General features: G+C 42.7%; 1 protein-coding gene across 2 annotated transcripts in view; it reads left to right on the top strand.

Moving 5' to 3' along the window:
• The window catches only part of GXYLT2 (glucoside xylosyltransferase 2), a 155,828-nt gene that overhangs the window by 42,246 nt on the left and 95,893 nt on the right, over positions 1–17,689 (top strand). For both annotated transcript variants that reach the window (XM_080671933.1, XM_080671934.1), the window contains one exon: positions 3,591–3,722. In XM_080671933.1, coding sequence (XP_080528059.1) covers positions 3,591–3,722 — 132 coding nt within the window. The remainder of the gene's footprint in view (positions 1–3,590; positions 3,723–17,689) is intronic.

The raw sequence follows: 17,689 nt of genomic DNA, 5'->3' as shown, positions 1-17,689 counted from the left end.
GCTGTCAGCACCTTCCCTAGTCCCCCAACTTCACTGGGCATGCATCTGCCTCCTCTTTGTTGGCCGCCGGGGAGAGTGAAACTGCAGCTTCCTGGTGAAGCTCCAAGTGACATGCCTGTGGTATCTGGCCTTCGCTCTGCTCCTTCCTGTTATTAACAACCAGCTGACTACGCGGGTCAGGATGACTGCAGCTCAGCCCCTGGGCTGCAGCCTCACAAGAAGCCTTGAGCCAGAACAACGCAGCTCACAGGTTCCTGCCCTAAGGAACTATCTGAGATCAATGCTTTTGGTGTTGAGCTACTAAGTTTGTTATAAGGCAATAGCTAATACATACACATCTACATACGTAATATGTATGTTCATATAAAATAGGGTATGAGACATTGTAATGCTATGTGACAACTGAGTCTCGGTCATAGAAAGGAGATGGCTTCTGCTTGGTTCTTCTCGGGATGCCTGCCCCGGAGCCTGGCCACCACACTGTGATGAAACCCAGATAGCCTGCACGGAGAGATGACACACAGAGGTCCATGCAGAGAGAGACCCGAGTTCCAGCCAATAACTCCCCTCTCCCACCAGACATTGTGGGCAAGTGAGCCTCCAGGTGATTCCAGCTCCCCCTTCTGGGCTTCCAGTTAAGGCCCAGATATTGTGGAGCAGGGTCAAGCTGTCCCTTCTGGGCCTTGTCCACACTCCTGGACCATGGGACCCATGAGCATAATAAATACAAAATTACTAAGTTTTGGGGTAATCAGGAGCAAATTACATGGATGAAATCATTGCAGACACATGTGAAGTTGTGCCACATTTTGAATTTCTTGATGCCTTTACCCATTTGATGGCTCATTTCCTCAGGTCTTTGTTAGACCCATGAAGCCCAACTAATGAAGGAAATTATACTTGGATGTTAAAAGTTGGGCAGGACCTATGGTGTCATCCCTTTTTTTTCATACTTGGACTGTGGTGCCAGTTTTGATTTAAAATCTTGGCTCTTACACAAGTCACTGAATTCTCAGTTCCAGTGTCTTTGTAGCAAACCCATGGTAGATGGATACACAAAGGGGACACATGATGCTTGCTCTGCTTATTGCAGAGTGTAACTGTGAGGTGGGTCTGGTCATCTATATATTCTCTCATTCCACAAAGGTTCTGGGAACATCTCCTAGATGTGGGGCAGTGTGTTAGCTGAGGGTCAGCAGCGGTTTCTCCTCAGCCACAAGGAAGGTGGAGGGCAGGTTAGGCCACTGCTCAGAGCTGTAAGTGCCAGCACAGCAGCATTGTGGGAATATCTAAAGTTTCTTGTAGTAACTTCCTGGGAAGTGCAAAGTCACATACCTCAGGGTAAAAAAAAAAGCTACTCGCCATCATTATTCCTTTGGAAGTTGCATTGTGAGTGAGCTTTATTTAAGTAGAATTTATTTTAAATCTGCTTAAATATGGTGATACTTACCTTCTACATCGTAGATCTTTAATATTTTAAAGTTTTATTTATCTTTGTCACCTCCCGAAATAGAAGCTGAAAATAACAGTTGATTGACTTCCTGGACTCTTCAGGAAGCTTGGGATCAGACATGTGATTTAGATTTGGCTCCCCTATGCTCCTGCCTTAGACTCAGTATTAGAAAATAATGGGACACAGAAAGGGGGATGGCCACCAATCCGTTCTGGCAGGGACAGTGGGGCAGCGACAGCCCGTGTGTGTGTGAGTGTGTGTGTGTGTGTGTGTGTGTGTGTGTGTGTGTGTGTGATTGCCATGGAGGAAGTGTCAATAGGAGCATCCAGTGTTTGCAATCAGCAACTATTCCTATGTGTGCATAGTGAAACTGTGAATGGCCTGAATATTTCAGTTAAAAGACATAGATTGACAAAGGTGGATAACCTTCTAGAAGATAGGCTGGTAAGGATCAAGTTGTTAAGGAAACCAGTCGAGCCGGGACCTCCTGTGCCCCACCAGGGCTGATGGTGGGCTGTACAGGCACCAATGCTCTGGGGTCTGCCAGTGTGTGTGCTGGCTGCTGGGTCCTGTTGCCCTGGATGGCTAACCTGGTCTCAGTCCTGGCTGTCTCTGCAGTTGTATTGAATATCTGTCCTGCTGTGGCTCTGATTGGTCAGGCCCTTCATAAGCCATTTGTCAAGCACTTTGACTATCACTCCTACTCTTTCTCATTCTGAGATTTCTCTCCTGAATATCCATCCTTTGAAAAAATTATTGATTGATTTTTAGAGAGAGAAAGGGGGGTAGATGGAGGGAAACATCAATTTGTTCACTTATTTATACATTCATTGGTTGCTTCTTGTATGTGTCCCAACCCAGGATCAAAACCAACTTTGGCGCATTGGGACGATGCTCTAACCAACTGAGCTACCTGTCCAGAGCCCAAATATCCATCTTAAAGTTGCAAATTTAATGTGTTCCCAATGTTATGTGTTTTTTTGAAAACTTTTATATAAGCAGTATATATACATTGAAAAAAAAGTCATAAAATCATAAATGAAAAAACATTAACCATCATACTAATGCTCAGGGACAATAGTTCTGGTATATTTAGTTATTTTTCTTTTTTCTTGTTAACATCAGAAATAGGATCAGATCCTATATTCTCTCTTGTCTGACTGATACTTCGATGACTGAGTTACTTCTAAAACAGGGCCTGGACAGCTTTTCCTGGGAGAGACCAGCTGGCAGCTGTTTCAGGCTCTGCAGGCTGCACATCGCGGTCACTTGTCTCTGCTTTCACTGTGGAAGCAGCCATAGAAACACATAAACAAATGGGTGTGGCTGAGCGCCAATAAAACCTTTATTTATAAACACTGGAATTCAAATTTCATGTGGTTTTTCACATCACAAAATATTACTCTTGTTTTTATTTTTTCAACTATTAAAATGTATGGCCACTCCCTTGTAGGTAACTAACTGCTTTTCTCTTGCTGCTTTTAAGATTCTCTCTTTGTCTTTTGCCCTTGGCATTTTAATTATGATGTGTCTTGGTGTGGGCCTCTCTGGGTTCCTCTTGTTTGGGACTCTGTGCTTTCTGGACTTGTAAGTCTATTTCTTTCACCAGGTAGGGGAAGTTTTTGGTCATTATTTCTTCAAATAGGTTTTCAATATCTTGCTTTCTCGCTTTTCCTAAAACCTAACTAAATATCAACCATTATTTTCATGTCAGCACATATAGCTCTACTTTATTCTAACTGTACAGTAGTCCATTGCATATTTCTATAATAATGAATTAAGAGCATTAAGTGTGTGTGTGGTTTTTCTTTCCTATCAAAATAGGTTTTGGTAAAAGTTCTGTATCTTTATCTTTGAGGATTTGTTTTTACTACTTTCCCAATTTCCCTCTTGAAAGTTTGCTCGATTTGTACTGTCCTCACCATGTTTACGTGTTTCCCGTCACCCTTGCCACCTCTGGAAGTTACTTTTTAATCATAGCAATGGTATTTCCTCAGCGAGCATCAAAAGTGGTGACATAGTTAGACTTTTTATGTAAGTTGCTGGAATACATTCCATTTGAGCATTCAGAAGCTTCAGGTGATTTCCATATTTCTGGGGGTCTGATCACCCTCCCCTTGACTTCCATGTTTTTCAGTTACAGCAGTGGCCTGACTCGTATACGGAGAAGTTTGTGCACAGAATCTACCCCATCACATTTTCCGCGGGAAACCCCCAGGAGTGGAGGAAGCTGTTCAAACCCTGCGCTGCCCAGAGACTCTTCCTCCCGGTAGGAACCCTGCTTTCAATGAGGTGCCGCTTGAGAGAGAATTGCTCCTGGAAATGGAGTGGGATTAACTGCAGCACATTTAGAGGCATTTTACAGCTAAAAACGTGTCTCTTGGATCTGTCTGTAGTCGCTGCTCTTAATCTTCAGGGTGTAGAGAGAGGGTCCTTGCATTTGAAAGGTTGTCTTTCCCAAAGATTGAGGGGCTGAGAGCACCCAAAGCATGTTTTGAATGATGGGTCTTTCTGACGCATACCATTTACTAGCTCTGCAAACCTCACAGCCCCCCTGTTGTTCTGCACCTCAATTTGCTCTGTCAGCTTGACCCTCAGTAAATATTAGCTTTGACTATTGTTATTTTTCTTATAACAGTAACTACCACTAGATGTAGCCAGGCTAGGGAATAATTCAGAAAAGGTCCAGAGTTTTGGTACAGCCTTTTGATTTTGAATTTTTTAAGGTAATTAAATGTTTCAATTTCATTTTTAAAAATCCTAAATAGAAAAAATTATTGAACATATATAAAAACCAAGACTCTCAAGGAACATATTGAGAAAATAAGAGTACAGTAACCAGAAAACAGAATGAGGTGGGACTGAAGGGCAGAGCTGTGGGCTCTGGAGGCCTGCTGAGCGTCTGCTCTGTGTGCAGGGCAGGGAGGGGTGTGGACTGGTTTCTAGCATAGAAGTGGGATGATCTAACATGTGGTTTAAAGAGGACACACTGGTCATTGCACACTTACTTAGCTGGATGAACCTCATTGATTGCTGAGGCCAATCAATGATGACTTGTGCTGTAGTGGTTGCTTTAGAGATGGATTTAGAAACTGCTTGAGAAATAGAATTTATCAGTTTTTATGACTGGCTTGTTGTAAGAGTTGAAGGGAAGTGAGGTAAGAGGGATTTCACCCAGATTTCTGGTCTGAAAAGGTTGATCTGTTTGAAATTGCCAATATTCAGCTATTTATGACCTACAAAAAAAAAAAAAAAGCCATTTCTTATGGTTCAGTGATTGGTGGTGCTATTTAGAGATGGAAGAGTCTAGAGAAAAATCTGTTTTCGTAACAGGGGAGATGAATGTGATTTTGGGGTGCCTGGGAGGTATCCACACAGGGAAGTTTTACCATCTGTTGGTCTGAAACCCTAAATGGCAGGTGGGGTTTTTAGCATTTCTTACACAGAACCTGTGAGAACAAGACCAGATGGGATTATATATGTTGTCAGATGGGATTAAATGTATTAAAATGGGGGTAAGAAAAAACAACCTCAAATTGACACTAAATCTCTAGGTTGGTGATTTTAAAACTAAATACCATTTAAGAAGATGAGAAAAAAGTTGTCAGATTTCTGCTTATTGTCTTCATTTTGTATATAGCCAAATTTACTGTTGGAAAATTGTCTCTCCAACCTATCCAAAAAACATTAGCAACACATTTTCTCCTTGACCTTGAATTAAAAAAAATAAACTTACCACATGATGGTTTTTATTCATCCAGCTAAGTAAGTGTTCAATTTTCAATAACAAATGGGTTCTGGCATTCTGCTTTTGATAATAGAAACTAGAGGTCCTTAAAAATAATAGAGATTGTGATTGACAGGACATTTCCCTTTTCTGAGTCATATCATGATAGCAGATTATGAACTTGACATTTTTGGGCATCAGAGAGATGTAATCTGAAATAAAATTTAGGTGATGTTTTCCTTGAAATTCATCACTATAAAACCAAATCAGGTGTGCTGCTAAAGCAGCACAGAGAAGACGGAAACCCTCAAGTGTAACATTCTGCAGGTGGTTTGTCAATTGACTGAGAAGCACAGCCTTACCCGTTTTTCTGAAGGGGTCACACCTACCTCATACCTGTGGAAGAAACCCTTTCTCGGGTAAGATTCTCATACTATGAGAATGATCAGAGCACAAGTCTTTGCAACTCAAGATTTTCAAGTGCAATCACTGGAATTTAGGTCTCACCAAGTCAGGATATCTGAAGTCCTAAATATCAATGGACATTTACTGTTCTAGTTCTGTGAAGAATGGTCCTTAGAGCAAGACCATTACTGGTGCACACTGAACTTCAGATGGCTTGATTAAGCCCTCCAAGCTGCAGGTAATTCAGAAGCTTAAAGTATTTATAGTAAAACGATATGCCAATTACAAAAAATTAAAATTGTAGGACTTTTTCCTTTTCCATTAGTAAAGGAAATAATTGAGTTTCATGCATTCACATCACTTTTTCCCCACTTAATAAGAATTAGTGAGATGTTTATAATGGATTTATATATTACTAGAGGCCCGGTGCATGAAATTCATGCACTGGGGGGTGGGGAGGGGTCCCCTTAGCCCGGCTTGTGCCCTCTCGCAGTCTGGGACCCCTCAATCCTTATCACCTGCCTGCTCGCTGCTCCTTACTGCTCAGCTCACTGTTCCTTAGCGCTGCCACAAAGGCAGGGGAGGCTCCCACCACCGCCGCTGCGTTTGCCAGCTGTGAGCCCAGCTTCTGGCTGAGCAGCACTACCCCTGTGGGAATGCACTGATCACCAGGGGGCAACTCCTGCATTGAGCGTCTGCCCCCTGGTGGTCAGTGCACATCATAGCAACCAGTTGTTCTGGTTGTTTTACCATAATGGTCGCTTAGGCTTTTATTATATAGATGTTACACACTGTGCCTATTTGATTACAAAGACCTATGTCCTCAATAATGTACTCCACTGGGGATCCTAGAGATATGTAAAATATGACTGAGATCATTGGGTTGGAGAGTCTGCAGATACTTGGCCATGTGAGTTAGGTTAAGGTTAAGGCACTATACAGGCCTCACCCAGGGAGAAAGGCTTTTTAACCAAGTTTCAATAAGTTCCAAGATTATAATAATGTCTGGTGTCTTTCTGGCTCCCAACACTTGCCTCACGCACAAGCATCCATGTTCAAGGAGGGAGTTAGGGAAGAATATATAGTCAAGAGAGGTAGGATAAAATTGCTTATAGTCTTGACCTATAAATTTGTCCTGAGAGTTTTCTTTTTTTAACAATTAAAAAATTTTTTTCTATTACAGTTGACATACATTATTATATGTTTCAGGTGTATACCTCATTGATTTTTCAGACATTACATAACTTTCCAACTGATCATCCCAATAAATCTCACACCCATCTGACACCATACATAATTATTAGAATATTATTGACTATATTCCCTATGCTGTACTTTACATTTCATGACTATTCTGTAACAACCACTTTGTACTTCTTAATTCTTTCACCTTTTTCATCCATCTCCCCAGCCTCTCTCCCATCTGGCAAATGTTTTCAGTATCTATGAATCCGTTTCTGTTCTGCTTGTTTGTTTATTTTGTTTTTTAGATTCAATTGTTGATAGATATATATTTATTTTATTGTTCATATTTTTAATTTTTTTCTTCTTCTAAAAGAAGACCCTTTGACATTTTATGTAATACGGATTTTGTGGTGATGAACTCCTTTAGCTTTTTTTTGTCTGGGAAACACTTTACAGGTCCTTTGATTCTAAATGAGAGCTTTGCTGGGTAGAATAGTCTTGGTTGTAAGGTCCTTGCTTTTCATCACTTTAAATATTTCTTGCCACTCCCGTCTGGTCTGCAAAGTTCCTGTTGAGAAATCAGCTGATAGTCATATGGGCACTTCCTTGTAGGCAACTGACTGTTTTTCCCTTGCTGCTTTTAAAAGTCTCTCTTTGTCTTTAACCTTTTGCATTTTAATTGTTTTTTTTTTAATAAATATTTATTCAGATTATTACAATTATTTCTCCTTTTTCCCCCCATAGCTCCCCTCCACCCATTTCCCACCCCACCTTCTGCCCTTACCTCACCCCAACTGTCCTCATCCATAGGTGTATGATTTTTGTCCAGTCTCTTCATGAACCCCCCCATACCCCTTTCCCCCTGAGAATTATCAGTCCACTCCCTTTCTATGCCCCTGATTCTATTATATTCACCAGATTATTCTGTTCCTCAGGTTTTTAATTCACTTGATTTTTAGGTTCGCTTGTTGATAGATATGTATTTGTTGTTCATAATTTTTCTCTTTACTTTTTTCTTCTTCCTCTTCTTTAAGAATACCTTTCAGCATTTCATATAATACTGGTTTGGTGGTGATGAACTCCTTCAGCTTTTTCTTATCTGTGAAGCTCTTTATCTGCCCTTCAATTCTGAATGATAGCTTTGCTGGGTAGAGTAATCTTGGTTGTAGGTTCTTGCTATTCATCACATTGAAAATTTCTTGCCACTCCCGTCTGGCCTGCATAGTTTCTGTAGAGAAGTCAGCTGACAGTCGTATGGGTGCTCCCTTGTAGGTAACTAACTGTTTTTCTCTTGCTGCTTTTAATATTCTCTCTTTGTCTTTTGCTCTTGGCATTTTAATCATGATGTGTCTTGGTGTGGTCCTCTTTGGATTCCTTTTGTTTGGGGTTCTGTGGGCTTCCTGGACTTGTAAGTCTATTTCTTTCACCAGGTGGGGGAAGTTTTCGGTCATTATTTCTTCAAATAGGTTTTCAGTATCTTGCTCTCTCTCTTCTTCTGGCACCCCCATAATTCTGATGTTGGTACGCTTGAAGTTGTCCCAGAGTCTTCTTACATTATCTTCAACTTTCTGGATTTTTTTTTTGCTTCTTGCTTTTTCGGTTGAGTGTTTTTTGCTTCTTTGTATTTCAATTCTTTGACTTGATTTTTGTGTTCCTCTTGTCTGTTTTTGGGTCTCTGTATAATATTTTTTATTTCAGTTAGTGTATGTTTAATTTCTAGTTGGTCCTTTTTCATATCTTCGAGGGTCTCGTTATATTTATTGGCCTTTTCTAGGATATTCTTAAAAAGCCTTATAACCGTGGTTTTGAATTCTATATCCAGTCGTTTGTTTTCCTCCATTTCTTTAGTTTGTGATCTGATTCTTTGACGCCGCATTTTCATTGCTTCCCTGAGTTGGTAAGGTAGATTTGTGTGCTAGGTTTCCAATATAGCCCAGTGGGTCTGCCTCCCCAGTTAACCTGAGGTGGACACTCTTGGTGCACCCCTTTGTGGACTGTGTGTACAGCCTTGTTGTAATTAAGTCTTTATTGTTGTTGGTATCACTGGGAAGAATTGACCTCCGGGCCAGTTGGCTGTAAGGATCAGCTGTGTCTATGCTGGAAGAAGTTCGGTGCTGGAGACAACCTTATAGGATTAGACTTGCCAAATTGCAATAGCCTCTGTGCTCAGCTTGGATGGGGTGGAGTCTCAGTCTTGGCTTCCCGTCAGCCTTGCCCTTGCGCGCATATGCGCGCCTTCAGACCTCTGCCTTTCCCAGCTCGAGTCTCCGCCTGAGAGTCCAGACTCCCCCCAGAAGAGCGTGGGTCCCCAGGGGCTCGCCTGGAACCGGGGTTCAGTGCAGTCAGAACTGGGGCCCAGTGCAGTCAGGAGCCTCCGACTCCCTTCCACTAGGGAAAGCCTGTGGCAACCTCCGCAGCCTTTGTGCGCACTGGCACGCGCGCGCCTTCAGACTTCTGCCTTTCCCAGCTCGAGTCTCCGCCTGAGAGTCCAGACTCCCCCCGTAAGAGCGTGGGTCCCCAGGGGCTCGCCCAGAACTGGGGTTCAGTGCAGTCAGAACTGGGGTTCAGTGCGGTCGGGGGCTTCCTTCCCCCTCCCGCCAGAGAAAGTCAGCCAGGCTCTCAGCCGCCCTTCCTCTCTGCGCGCACAAAGACCCTTTGCCGTACCTCCAATTCTCTGTGAGCTTTTCTCTTTCCTTCTAGTTGTAGAATTTTCACTCAGCCAGCTTTCCTGTGGTTCTGGATGGTGTCCGTTCTGTCTTTTAGTTGTAGTTTTGAAAATGTTGTGCGAGGCAGCAGTTTAGGTGTTTACCTATGCCGCCATCTTGGTTTCTCTTAATTGTTTTTTTAAAAAATATATTTTATTGATATTTTACAGAGAGGAAGGGAGAGGGATAGAGAGCTAGAAACATCGATGAGAGAGAAACATCGATCAGCTACCTCCTGCACACCTCCCACTGGGGATGTGCCCGCAACCAAGGTACATGCCCTTGACCAGAATCGAACCCGGGACCCCTCAGTCTGCAGGTCGACGCTCCATCCACTGAGACAAACCAGTTTCGGCGCATTTTAATTGTTTTGATCTAGGTCTTTTTGGGTTCCTCTTGTTTGGGACTCAGCATTTCCTGGAATTGTATGTCTATTTTCTTGACCAAATTAGGGAAGTTTTTTCAAATAGATTTTCAATTTCTTGCTCTCTCTCTCTTTTCTCCTTTACAAACAGCTCTTAAATATTAACAGAAATCAGCAATCACTAGAAATTTGAAGAAACCCTCTAACAGGACAGATGTCAAAACAAAGGGAAAACATCAACTTAGAGAAAATAATATGTATACAATGAATAAAACTTCTAAAGAAATTATCACTAGTATCCTCAGAAATAAAAGAAGATAATATATAAAGACACAAGATTCTGTAAAAAAAAAAAAAAAAGAAACGGGATTAAACATAAATTCTTGTAAATTCAAAATATGATAACAGAAATGAATAACTCAATAGAAAAATTGAAAGAAAAGGCTGAGGAAATCTTTGTGAAAGTAAAATTAAAAGAAGAAACAATAAAAACTAATTCAATAATATCAATAAAATGATTAGAAAGTTAGAGGATAAATCCAACATCTCAACAAATAAGGACTTTGGGCTATGGCCAGGTCGGTTGGAGTGTTGTCAAAAGGTTGTGGGTTTGACTTCCAGTCAGGGCACATGCTTAGGTTGTGGTTCAATCCCAGGTTGGGTCGCATACAGAAGGCAGTTGGTTGATGTTTCCCTATCTCTCTTTCTCTCTCTCTCTCTCCCCCTTCCTCCATACCTCTCTAAAATCAATAAAAACATATTCTTGAGTGTGGATTAAAAAAATAGGGGCTTTGGGAAGAGAGAACAGAGAACACAATTGATAAAAAGCAACTGTAAAAGTAATTTAAGAAAATTTTCCAGACTAAGAAGACAGCAGTTCCCACCAAAAGACTATCACATTATATGAAAAAAAAAAAAAAAAAAGACACACTGCATCAGGCAAAATGATTTGAACTTTCAGGATGGCAACATAGAAGCCTCCTGAACTCCCCTCCTCCCATGGACACACCAAATCTGCAGATACACACAGAGGAATTCACTCTGAAAGAACTCTGGAAATTAGCTGGAGGTCTCCTACACATTGGGCAAACAAGAAAATACCCCCATCAAAATGGATCTTGGCACATCCTCAACTATTGGAGTCAGTCAGAACAAAGAAGGTGGTTTGTACAATCATAAACGTTTGAGAGATAATCAAGAGGATCGGCCATGCTGATCAAAAAGGTTCATTTTCTACATAAAACTATTTTTTCAAGACTAGGAGAGATGGCTGTTTTATCTGCTGTATAGAGACAAAGAAAAAAAAATGAAGAAAATGAGAATATATTCCAAATATAACCCCCCTAAAATAGACCATAATGAAATGGAGATAAGTACTTTATTTGAAAAAGAATTTAAACCTACAGAGAAACCAAGATGGTGGCATAGGTAAACACCTAAACTGCTGCCTTGCACAACAATTTCAAAACTACAACTAAAAGACAAAACGGACATCATCCAGAACCACAGGAAGGCTGGCTGAATGGAAATTCTGTAACTAGAAGGAAAGAGAAAAGCACACTGAGACTCAGAGGAGCTGCAGAAGGCAGAGGTATAGAGGCGCGCTTGCGGAGAGGGCTGGTAACTGAGTACGTGGCTGGCTTTCTCAATCGGGAGAGAGACAAAAGCTCCCGACTGCTCTGAACTCCAGTTCCGGGCAAGACTCTGGGGACCCAGACTCATTCGGAGAGAAACTGGACTGTCTGGCAGCGGGTGAAACTCGAGGGTGGCTTTCTCTCAGAGGTGCTTGCAGCAATTACCGAGGGACACTGAGACCCAGGGGCCTCATAGGGCAGAGCTGATGGGAAGCCAAGGCTGTCTGCTCCGCCCTGAGACTCCGCCCCATCCAAGCTGAGCACAGAGGCTTTTGCAAGTCTTGTCTCATAAGGGTGTCTCCAGCACAGAAGTTCTCCCAGCATAGACACAGCTGATCCTCACAGCCAATTGGCCAGGTGGTCAGTTCCTCCCAGTGATACCAACAACAATCAAGGCTTAACTACAACCAGACTGTGCACATAGCCCACATAGGGGTGCACCAAGAGTGTCCACCTCAGGTAACTGGGGAGGCTGAGCCACTGGGCCCTATAGGACACCTAGCACACAAAGCCACTCTACCAACTCAGAGAAGCAGCCAAAATGCGGAGACAAAGAAACTGGTCACAAATGAAAGAAATGGAGGAAAGCAAATGACTGGATATAGAGTTCAAAACCACGGTTATAAGGTTTTTCAAGAATTTCCTAGAAAAGGCCAATAAATTTAGCGAGACCCTCGAGGATATGAAAAGGGACCAACTAGAAATTAAGCATACACTGATTGAAATAAAAAATAATATACAGAGATCCAACAGCAGACTAGAGCATCGCAAGAATCAAGTCAAAGATTTGAAATACAAAGAAGCAAAAAACACCCAACCAGAAAAGCAAAAAGAAAAAAGAATAAAAAAATATGAAGATAGTGTAAGGAGCCTCTGGGACAACCTCAAGTGTACCAACATCTGAATTATGGGGGTGCCAGAAGAAGAGAGAGAGCAAGATACTGAAAACCTATTTGAAGAAATAATGACCGAAAACTTCCCCCACCTGGTGAAAGAAATAGACTTACAAGTCCAGGAAGCCCACAGAACCCCAAACAAAAGGAATCCAAAGAGGACCACACCAAGACACATCATAATTAAAATGCCAAGAGCAAAAAACAAAGAGAGAATATTAAAAGCAGCAAGAGAAAAACAGTTAGTTACCTACAAGGGAGCACCCATAGGACTGTCAGCTGACTTCTCAACAGAAACTATGCAGGCCAGACGGGAGTGGCAAGAAATTTTCAGTGTGATGAATAGCAAGAACCTACAGCCAAGATTACTCTACCCAGCAAAGCTATCATTCAGAATTGAAGGTCAGATAAAGAGCTTCACAGATAAGAAAAAGCTAAAGGAGTTCATCACTGTCAAACCAGTATTATATGAAATGCTGAAAGGTATTCTTTAATAAGAGGAGGAAGAAGAAAAAGGTAAAGATAAAAATTATGAACAACAAATACATATCTATCAACAAGGGAATCGAAAAGTCAAGTGAATAAAAAATCTGATGAACAGAATAAACTGGTGAATATAATAGAATCAGGGGCATAGAAAGGGAGTGGACTGACAATTCTCTGGGGGAAAGGGATGTGGTGTGTGCGGGAAGAGACTGGACAAAAATCGTACACCTATGGATGAGGACAGTGCGGGGAGGTAAGGGCAGAGGGTGGGGTGGGAACCGGGTGGAGGGGAGCTATGGGGGGGAAAAAGAGGAACAATTGTAATAATCTAAACAATAAAGATTTATTAAAATAAAGAATTTAAAACTACAGTCATAAAGATGTCACTGAAGTCAAGAGAATAATGTATGAACAAAGTGAAATTTAAAACAAAATAAAATTTACTACAAGTATAAAATATAAGAAAGTAGCAAACAGAAATCATAGAGCTGAAGATATAATAACTGCACTGAAAATTTCAATAGAGGAGTTCAACAAATACAACTATTAGAACAATAGGAATAAAAAGAAGATCAAGTTCACATCCAAGGGATCAAAAATCAGAAGGGCTTCAGACTTCTCCATAGTAATAGGGAAATTGCTAAAATACTAGAGAAATGTCTTTAAAACTCATTTCCAACCTAGAATTCCATACCCAGCCAACTACAAATCAAGTGTATGGGTAGAATAAAAACATTTTCAACACTAATTTGCAAAGATACATGCACATCTGTGTTCATTGCAACATTATTTACAACTAGAGGCCCGGTGCATGAAATTTGTGCATGGAAGCGGGGGGGGGGGGGGGGTTCCCTCAGCCCAGCCTGCACCCACTCCAATCAGGGACCCCTTGGGGGATGTCTGACCGGCGGTCGGACACCCCTCTCACAATCTGGGATTGCTGGCTCCTAACCACTCGCCTGCCTGATCGCCCCTAACTGGCTCTGCATGCCTACCTGATTGCCCCTAACTGCCCTCCCCTGCTGGCCTGATCTCACCCCCAACTACCTCTGCCTGCCTTATCACCCCTAACTGCCCTCCCTTGCTAGCTTGATCTCGCCCCCAACTGCCCTGCTCTGCTGGCCAATTTGGTTCTGATTGGTCAGTTCCTGTGCCAGTCAGTGTCAAAAGCTCCACTTCCTAGATAGCCATTGGCTCCTCACAATTGACCCAGATTTGATTCTGATTGGTCAGTTTCTATGCCAGTCAGCGTCAAAAGCTCCGCCTCCTAGGAAACCATTGGCTCCTTACATTCACCCAGATTTGGTTCTGTTTGGTCAGTTTCTATGCCAGTCAGCATTTCTGGGCCTATCAACGTGGCCTGATCAGAAAGGCAGGGCTGATCAGCAGCCCCAGTGGAGGCCTGGAGAGAAATGGAGGCGAGGCTGTTGGCCAGGCTGGGAGAGAAAGAGAGGCAAGTTCTGATCAACAGCTGCCACAGAACCTACGGATCAGACCCTGCCTCTCTCTCTGCAGGCCTTTCTCCGGGCCTGATCCACAGCCCCCTAGGAAGTTAGTGCTGGGTCAGGGTGCCAGCAGCGGCCCCAATCAGTGCTGGGTCTCCTGGACAACCCAACACTGACTTCTGGTCTGGTCGAGCCTTTGGTCGTAATGGTTGTTACGACCCTGGCTCTTTATTATATAGATAGCCAAGATATGGAAACAACCTAAGCGTTGTACGTATATGGTACACATATACACATATACAATTTCACCATAAAAAGGTGAAATCCTGACATTTGGACACCATGGATGGACCTTGAGGAAATAAATCAGATGGATAAAGACAAATACCATATTATTTCACTCATGTGTAGAATATAAAAACAAAAATAAGACAAACAAAATCCAAAAGATAAACTTATATAGGCAGATAACAGATAAGTAGTTATCAGAGGAGAAGGGGACCTGGAGGGAGGATGCAATAGCTAAAGGTGGTCAATTGTATGGTGATGGTTGGGAACTAGGTTTTATTTGTGGTGAGTACAATGTCAAATTATAATGTCGCATTCCTGAAACTTACACAAAGTTATAAATCAGCGTTACCACAATAAATATATATGAATGTATATGTATACATTTGATAAGTTAGCTTCTTTAAATCCAAGAAAGTTAAAAAAAATTCTGGTTTTTGTATAAATATAATATTGGAACTTTAAATGAAGACTTTTTTTTTAAGATTTGTATAGTTTCAAAATATTTACCTCTGAGTTTTCTCTCAGGAAACCAGTGGAGAGTGTTCTCCACCAAAATGCAGGTGTACATGAAGCAAGAACAAGCTGTGGGCCTCAGGAAGCAGGGATCCCACACAGAGACACATGGAAGGGTCTTGGACAGTGGCATGGCACCCTGACGGGAACAAACCAGGAGGCTGGGGATGGCATTTTCATAAACATGGAAAACTAAGCAAACTAACAGCAAAAAGACAACTATAAGTTCCAAGGAAAACAGAGTTGTGCATAAAGGGAAAGTATCTTGATTCACTCCATGGCTTAATTGGAAATGGTGTTTACATGGCCATCATTAGAAAACATTGCATATTGGCCTAAACAGTATGCTTGTGTCTGTACTGGGAGGTGAAAAGCATGTATATGAGAAGTGTGGTGGGATTGGGACTTTGTGTGAAAGGGAGCTAAATGCTCTTCATCAAGGGTAGGCAGTCAATAGATAAGGCATATGTGACATATGAAAAATACATATTAGATCCCTGCCCCCAGTTCCTGACACAGAGTTCCTAAAACTCTTGTAATTTCTTGGTGATAGGGTTGCTAGCAGCATCTTTTGTTCTAGTTGGTCTTTGACCCTGTTCCTGACAGAGCTCTTAAAAAACCTTGTAATTTTCTGAGTAATGGGTGTGATGGGGGCATTTTACACAGAGCTCCTAAATCCCTTGCAATTTCCAGGATGATAGGAGTGTCCTTTGTTCTAATAAGACAACTTTGGTGCACTCCTGGATAGGAGTGGTCACCAGAAAAACCAAGCCATGATCAGAGGCTTAGAACTCCCTCCCATCCTCCAGAGAGCAGAAACAGATTAGAGATTCTGTTAGTAAATGGCTCATGCCTACTTCTGGTAAAGGTGGTGGAATAGGTAAACTCTGAGATGGCCTCCTCCCTTGATCACATCCAAATTATAACTAAATTATAGAAAAACCATCACTGAGAACCATGTAAGAATTGCTGAACAGAATTCCTGTAACTAAGGACATAAAGAAGAAGCCACTTCAAGACGGGTAAGAGGGGTGGAGACGTGGACTAGGCAGGTCTCACGGTGTAGGTATGGAGATTAAGAAAATGGAGGGATATCTCAGCTTTGGAGATCCCTGTGAGGAGCAAGGGGTCCTAGCCCCAGACTGGTCCCCTTAGCCCTGGGCACTAGCGCTGGGAAAAGGAGTCCTCTAACAATTGGCTGTGAAAATCACTGAGAATTGTGTCGCAGAGAAATAAAGGGCTGTGGGAGATGAGACACACTGCTCTTCTTTTTTCTTTATTGATTAAGGTATTACATAGGGGGGATAACTCTATGTAATACCTTAGCCCTCCCCCCCACACACACACACTCGTGCCCTTACTTCCCTAGTGCCTTTGTCCATTGGTTATGCTTATATGCATGCATACAAGTCCTTTGGTTGATCTCTCCCCCTTCCCCCTACCCTCCCCTGCCTTCCCTCTAAGGTTTGATGGTCAGATCTACACTGCTCTTGAATGGCAAGGGCTGGAGGGACAGGGGCCAGAGCACCTCTCTCTAGGGAGGGAAGTGCTGGCAGATGCCATTGTCCCCTAGTTGCATTCTCCTTCCACCCAGCCAGTGTCCAGGCAGCTTCTAATCTGTGTTGTCATTTACCTGACAGCCTGTGTCCCGCCTGATGGTCCTCTTGAGACTCCATTCCACCCAATCACTCGCCTGGCCCAGCTCTTCCCGCAGCTCCTCACAGGCAGGGCCACCTCAACCAGTGCAGCAGATTCATGCAAAGTGTTACCCAAGAATCAAACGTCTCTGTTGCTCACGGGAGCAAAGTTCTTAAAATAGCTTTAGGAAATGAATTTTCTAAGCTTTGCACAGGTGAATGAGATGTGGTAAAAGGTTTTATGTATATGGAATTACAATCCTTGGGTCCAAAGTCCCATACCCCTTAACCCAGTCCTGAAAACGGGGTAGCCCCTGGGGTTCAGCAGAGCCAAGCGCAAAGCCAGCATTAGAGCCTCCATTCCATGTTGCATCCGGCCGGCTGAACATCAGGCTATTAAAGTCTATTAGTCCGTTGTGTGGAGCTCACATAGCCGTGGGCCACATAGGCAAATGCAGGGGAGTGTTCCCCCTGCAACAGGAGTCAGGTGCAAACAGCAAGCGAGCCAGCCAAGAGAGCCAAGAGCCAAGAGAGAAAACTCCTTTTGTCTAGAACAGCCGTGGGCAAACTACGGCCCGCGGGCCGGATCTGGCCCGTTTGGCTGTTCTGTCAGGCCCGCGGAGCCGAAAGAGCGGAGGGTTCTCTTGCTCTCCCCTCCGCTCCTTTACTTTGAATTTATATTAGTTCACACAAACACTCCATCCATGCTTTTGTTCCGGCCCTCCGGTCCAGTTTAAGAACCCATTGTGGCCCTCGAGTCAAAAAGTTTTCCCATCCCTGGAGAAGTTTAAATATTCAGGTTTTATGCCCTTGCAGTGGCCACGCCTATTCTGGCCACTGACTCGCTTCCAGGTGTGACTGACAGAAAAACATCTTCCCACATCACCCAGACCTTATTGGGCATGCATCCAAACTGCCTTTGTCCAGTCCCTTTCCCCAATCGATCAATGG

The sequence above is a fragment of the Plecotus auritus genome (genome assembly GCF_963455305.1).
Source record: "Plecotus auritus genome assembly, chromosome: 6".
NCBI lineage: Eukaryota > Metazoa > Chordata > Mammalia > Chiroptera > Vespertilionidae > Plecotus > Plecotus auritus.
This window is presented reverse-complemented; position numbering and strand designations above follow the sequence as displayed.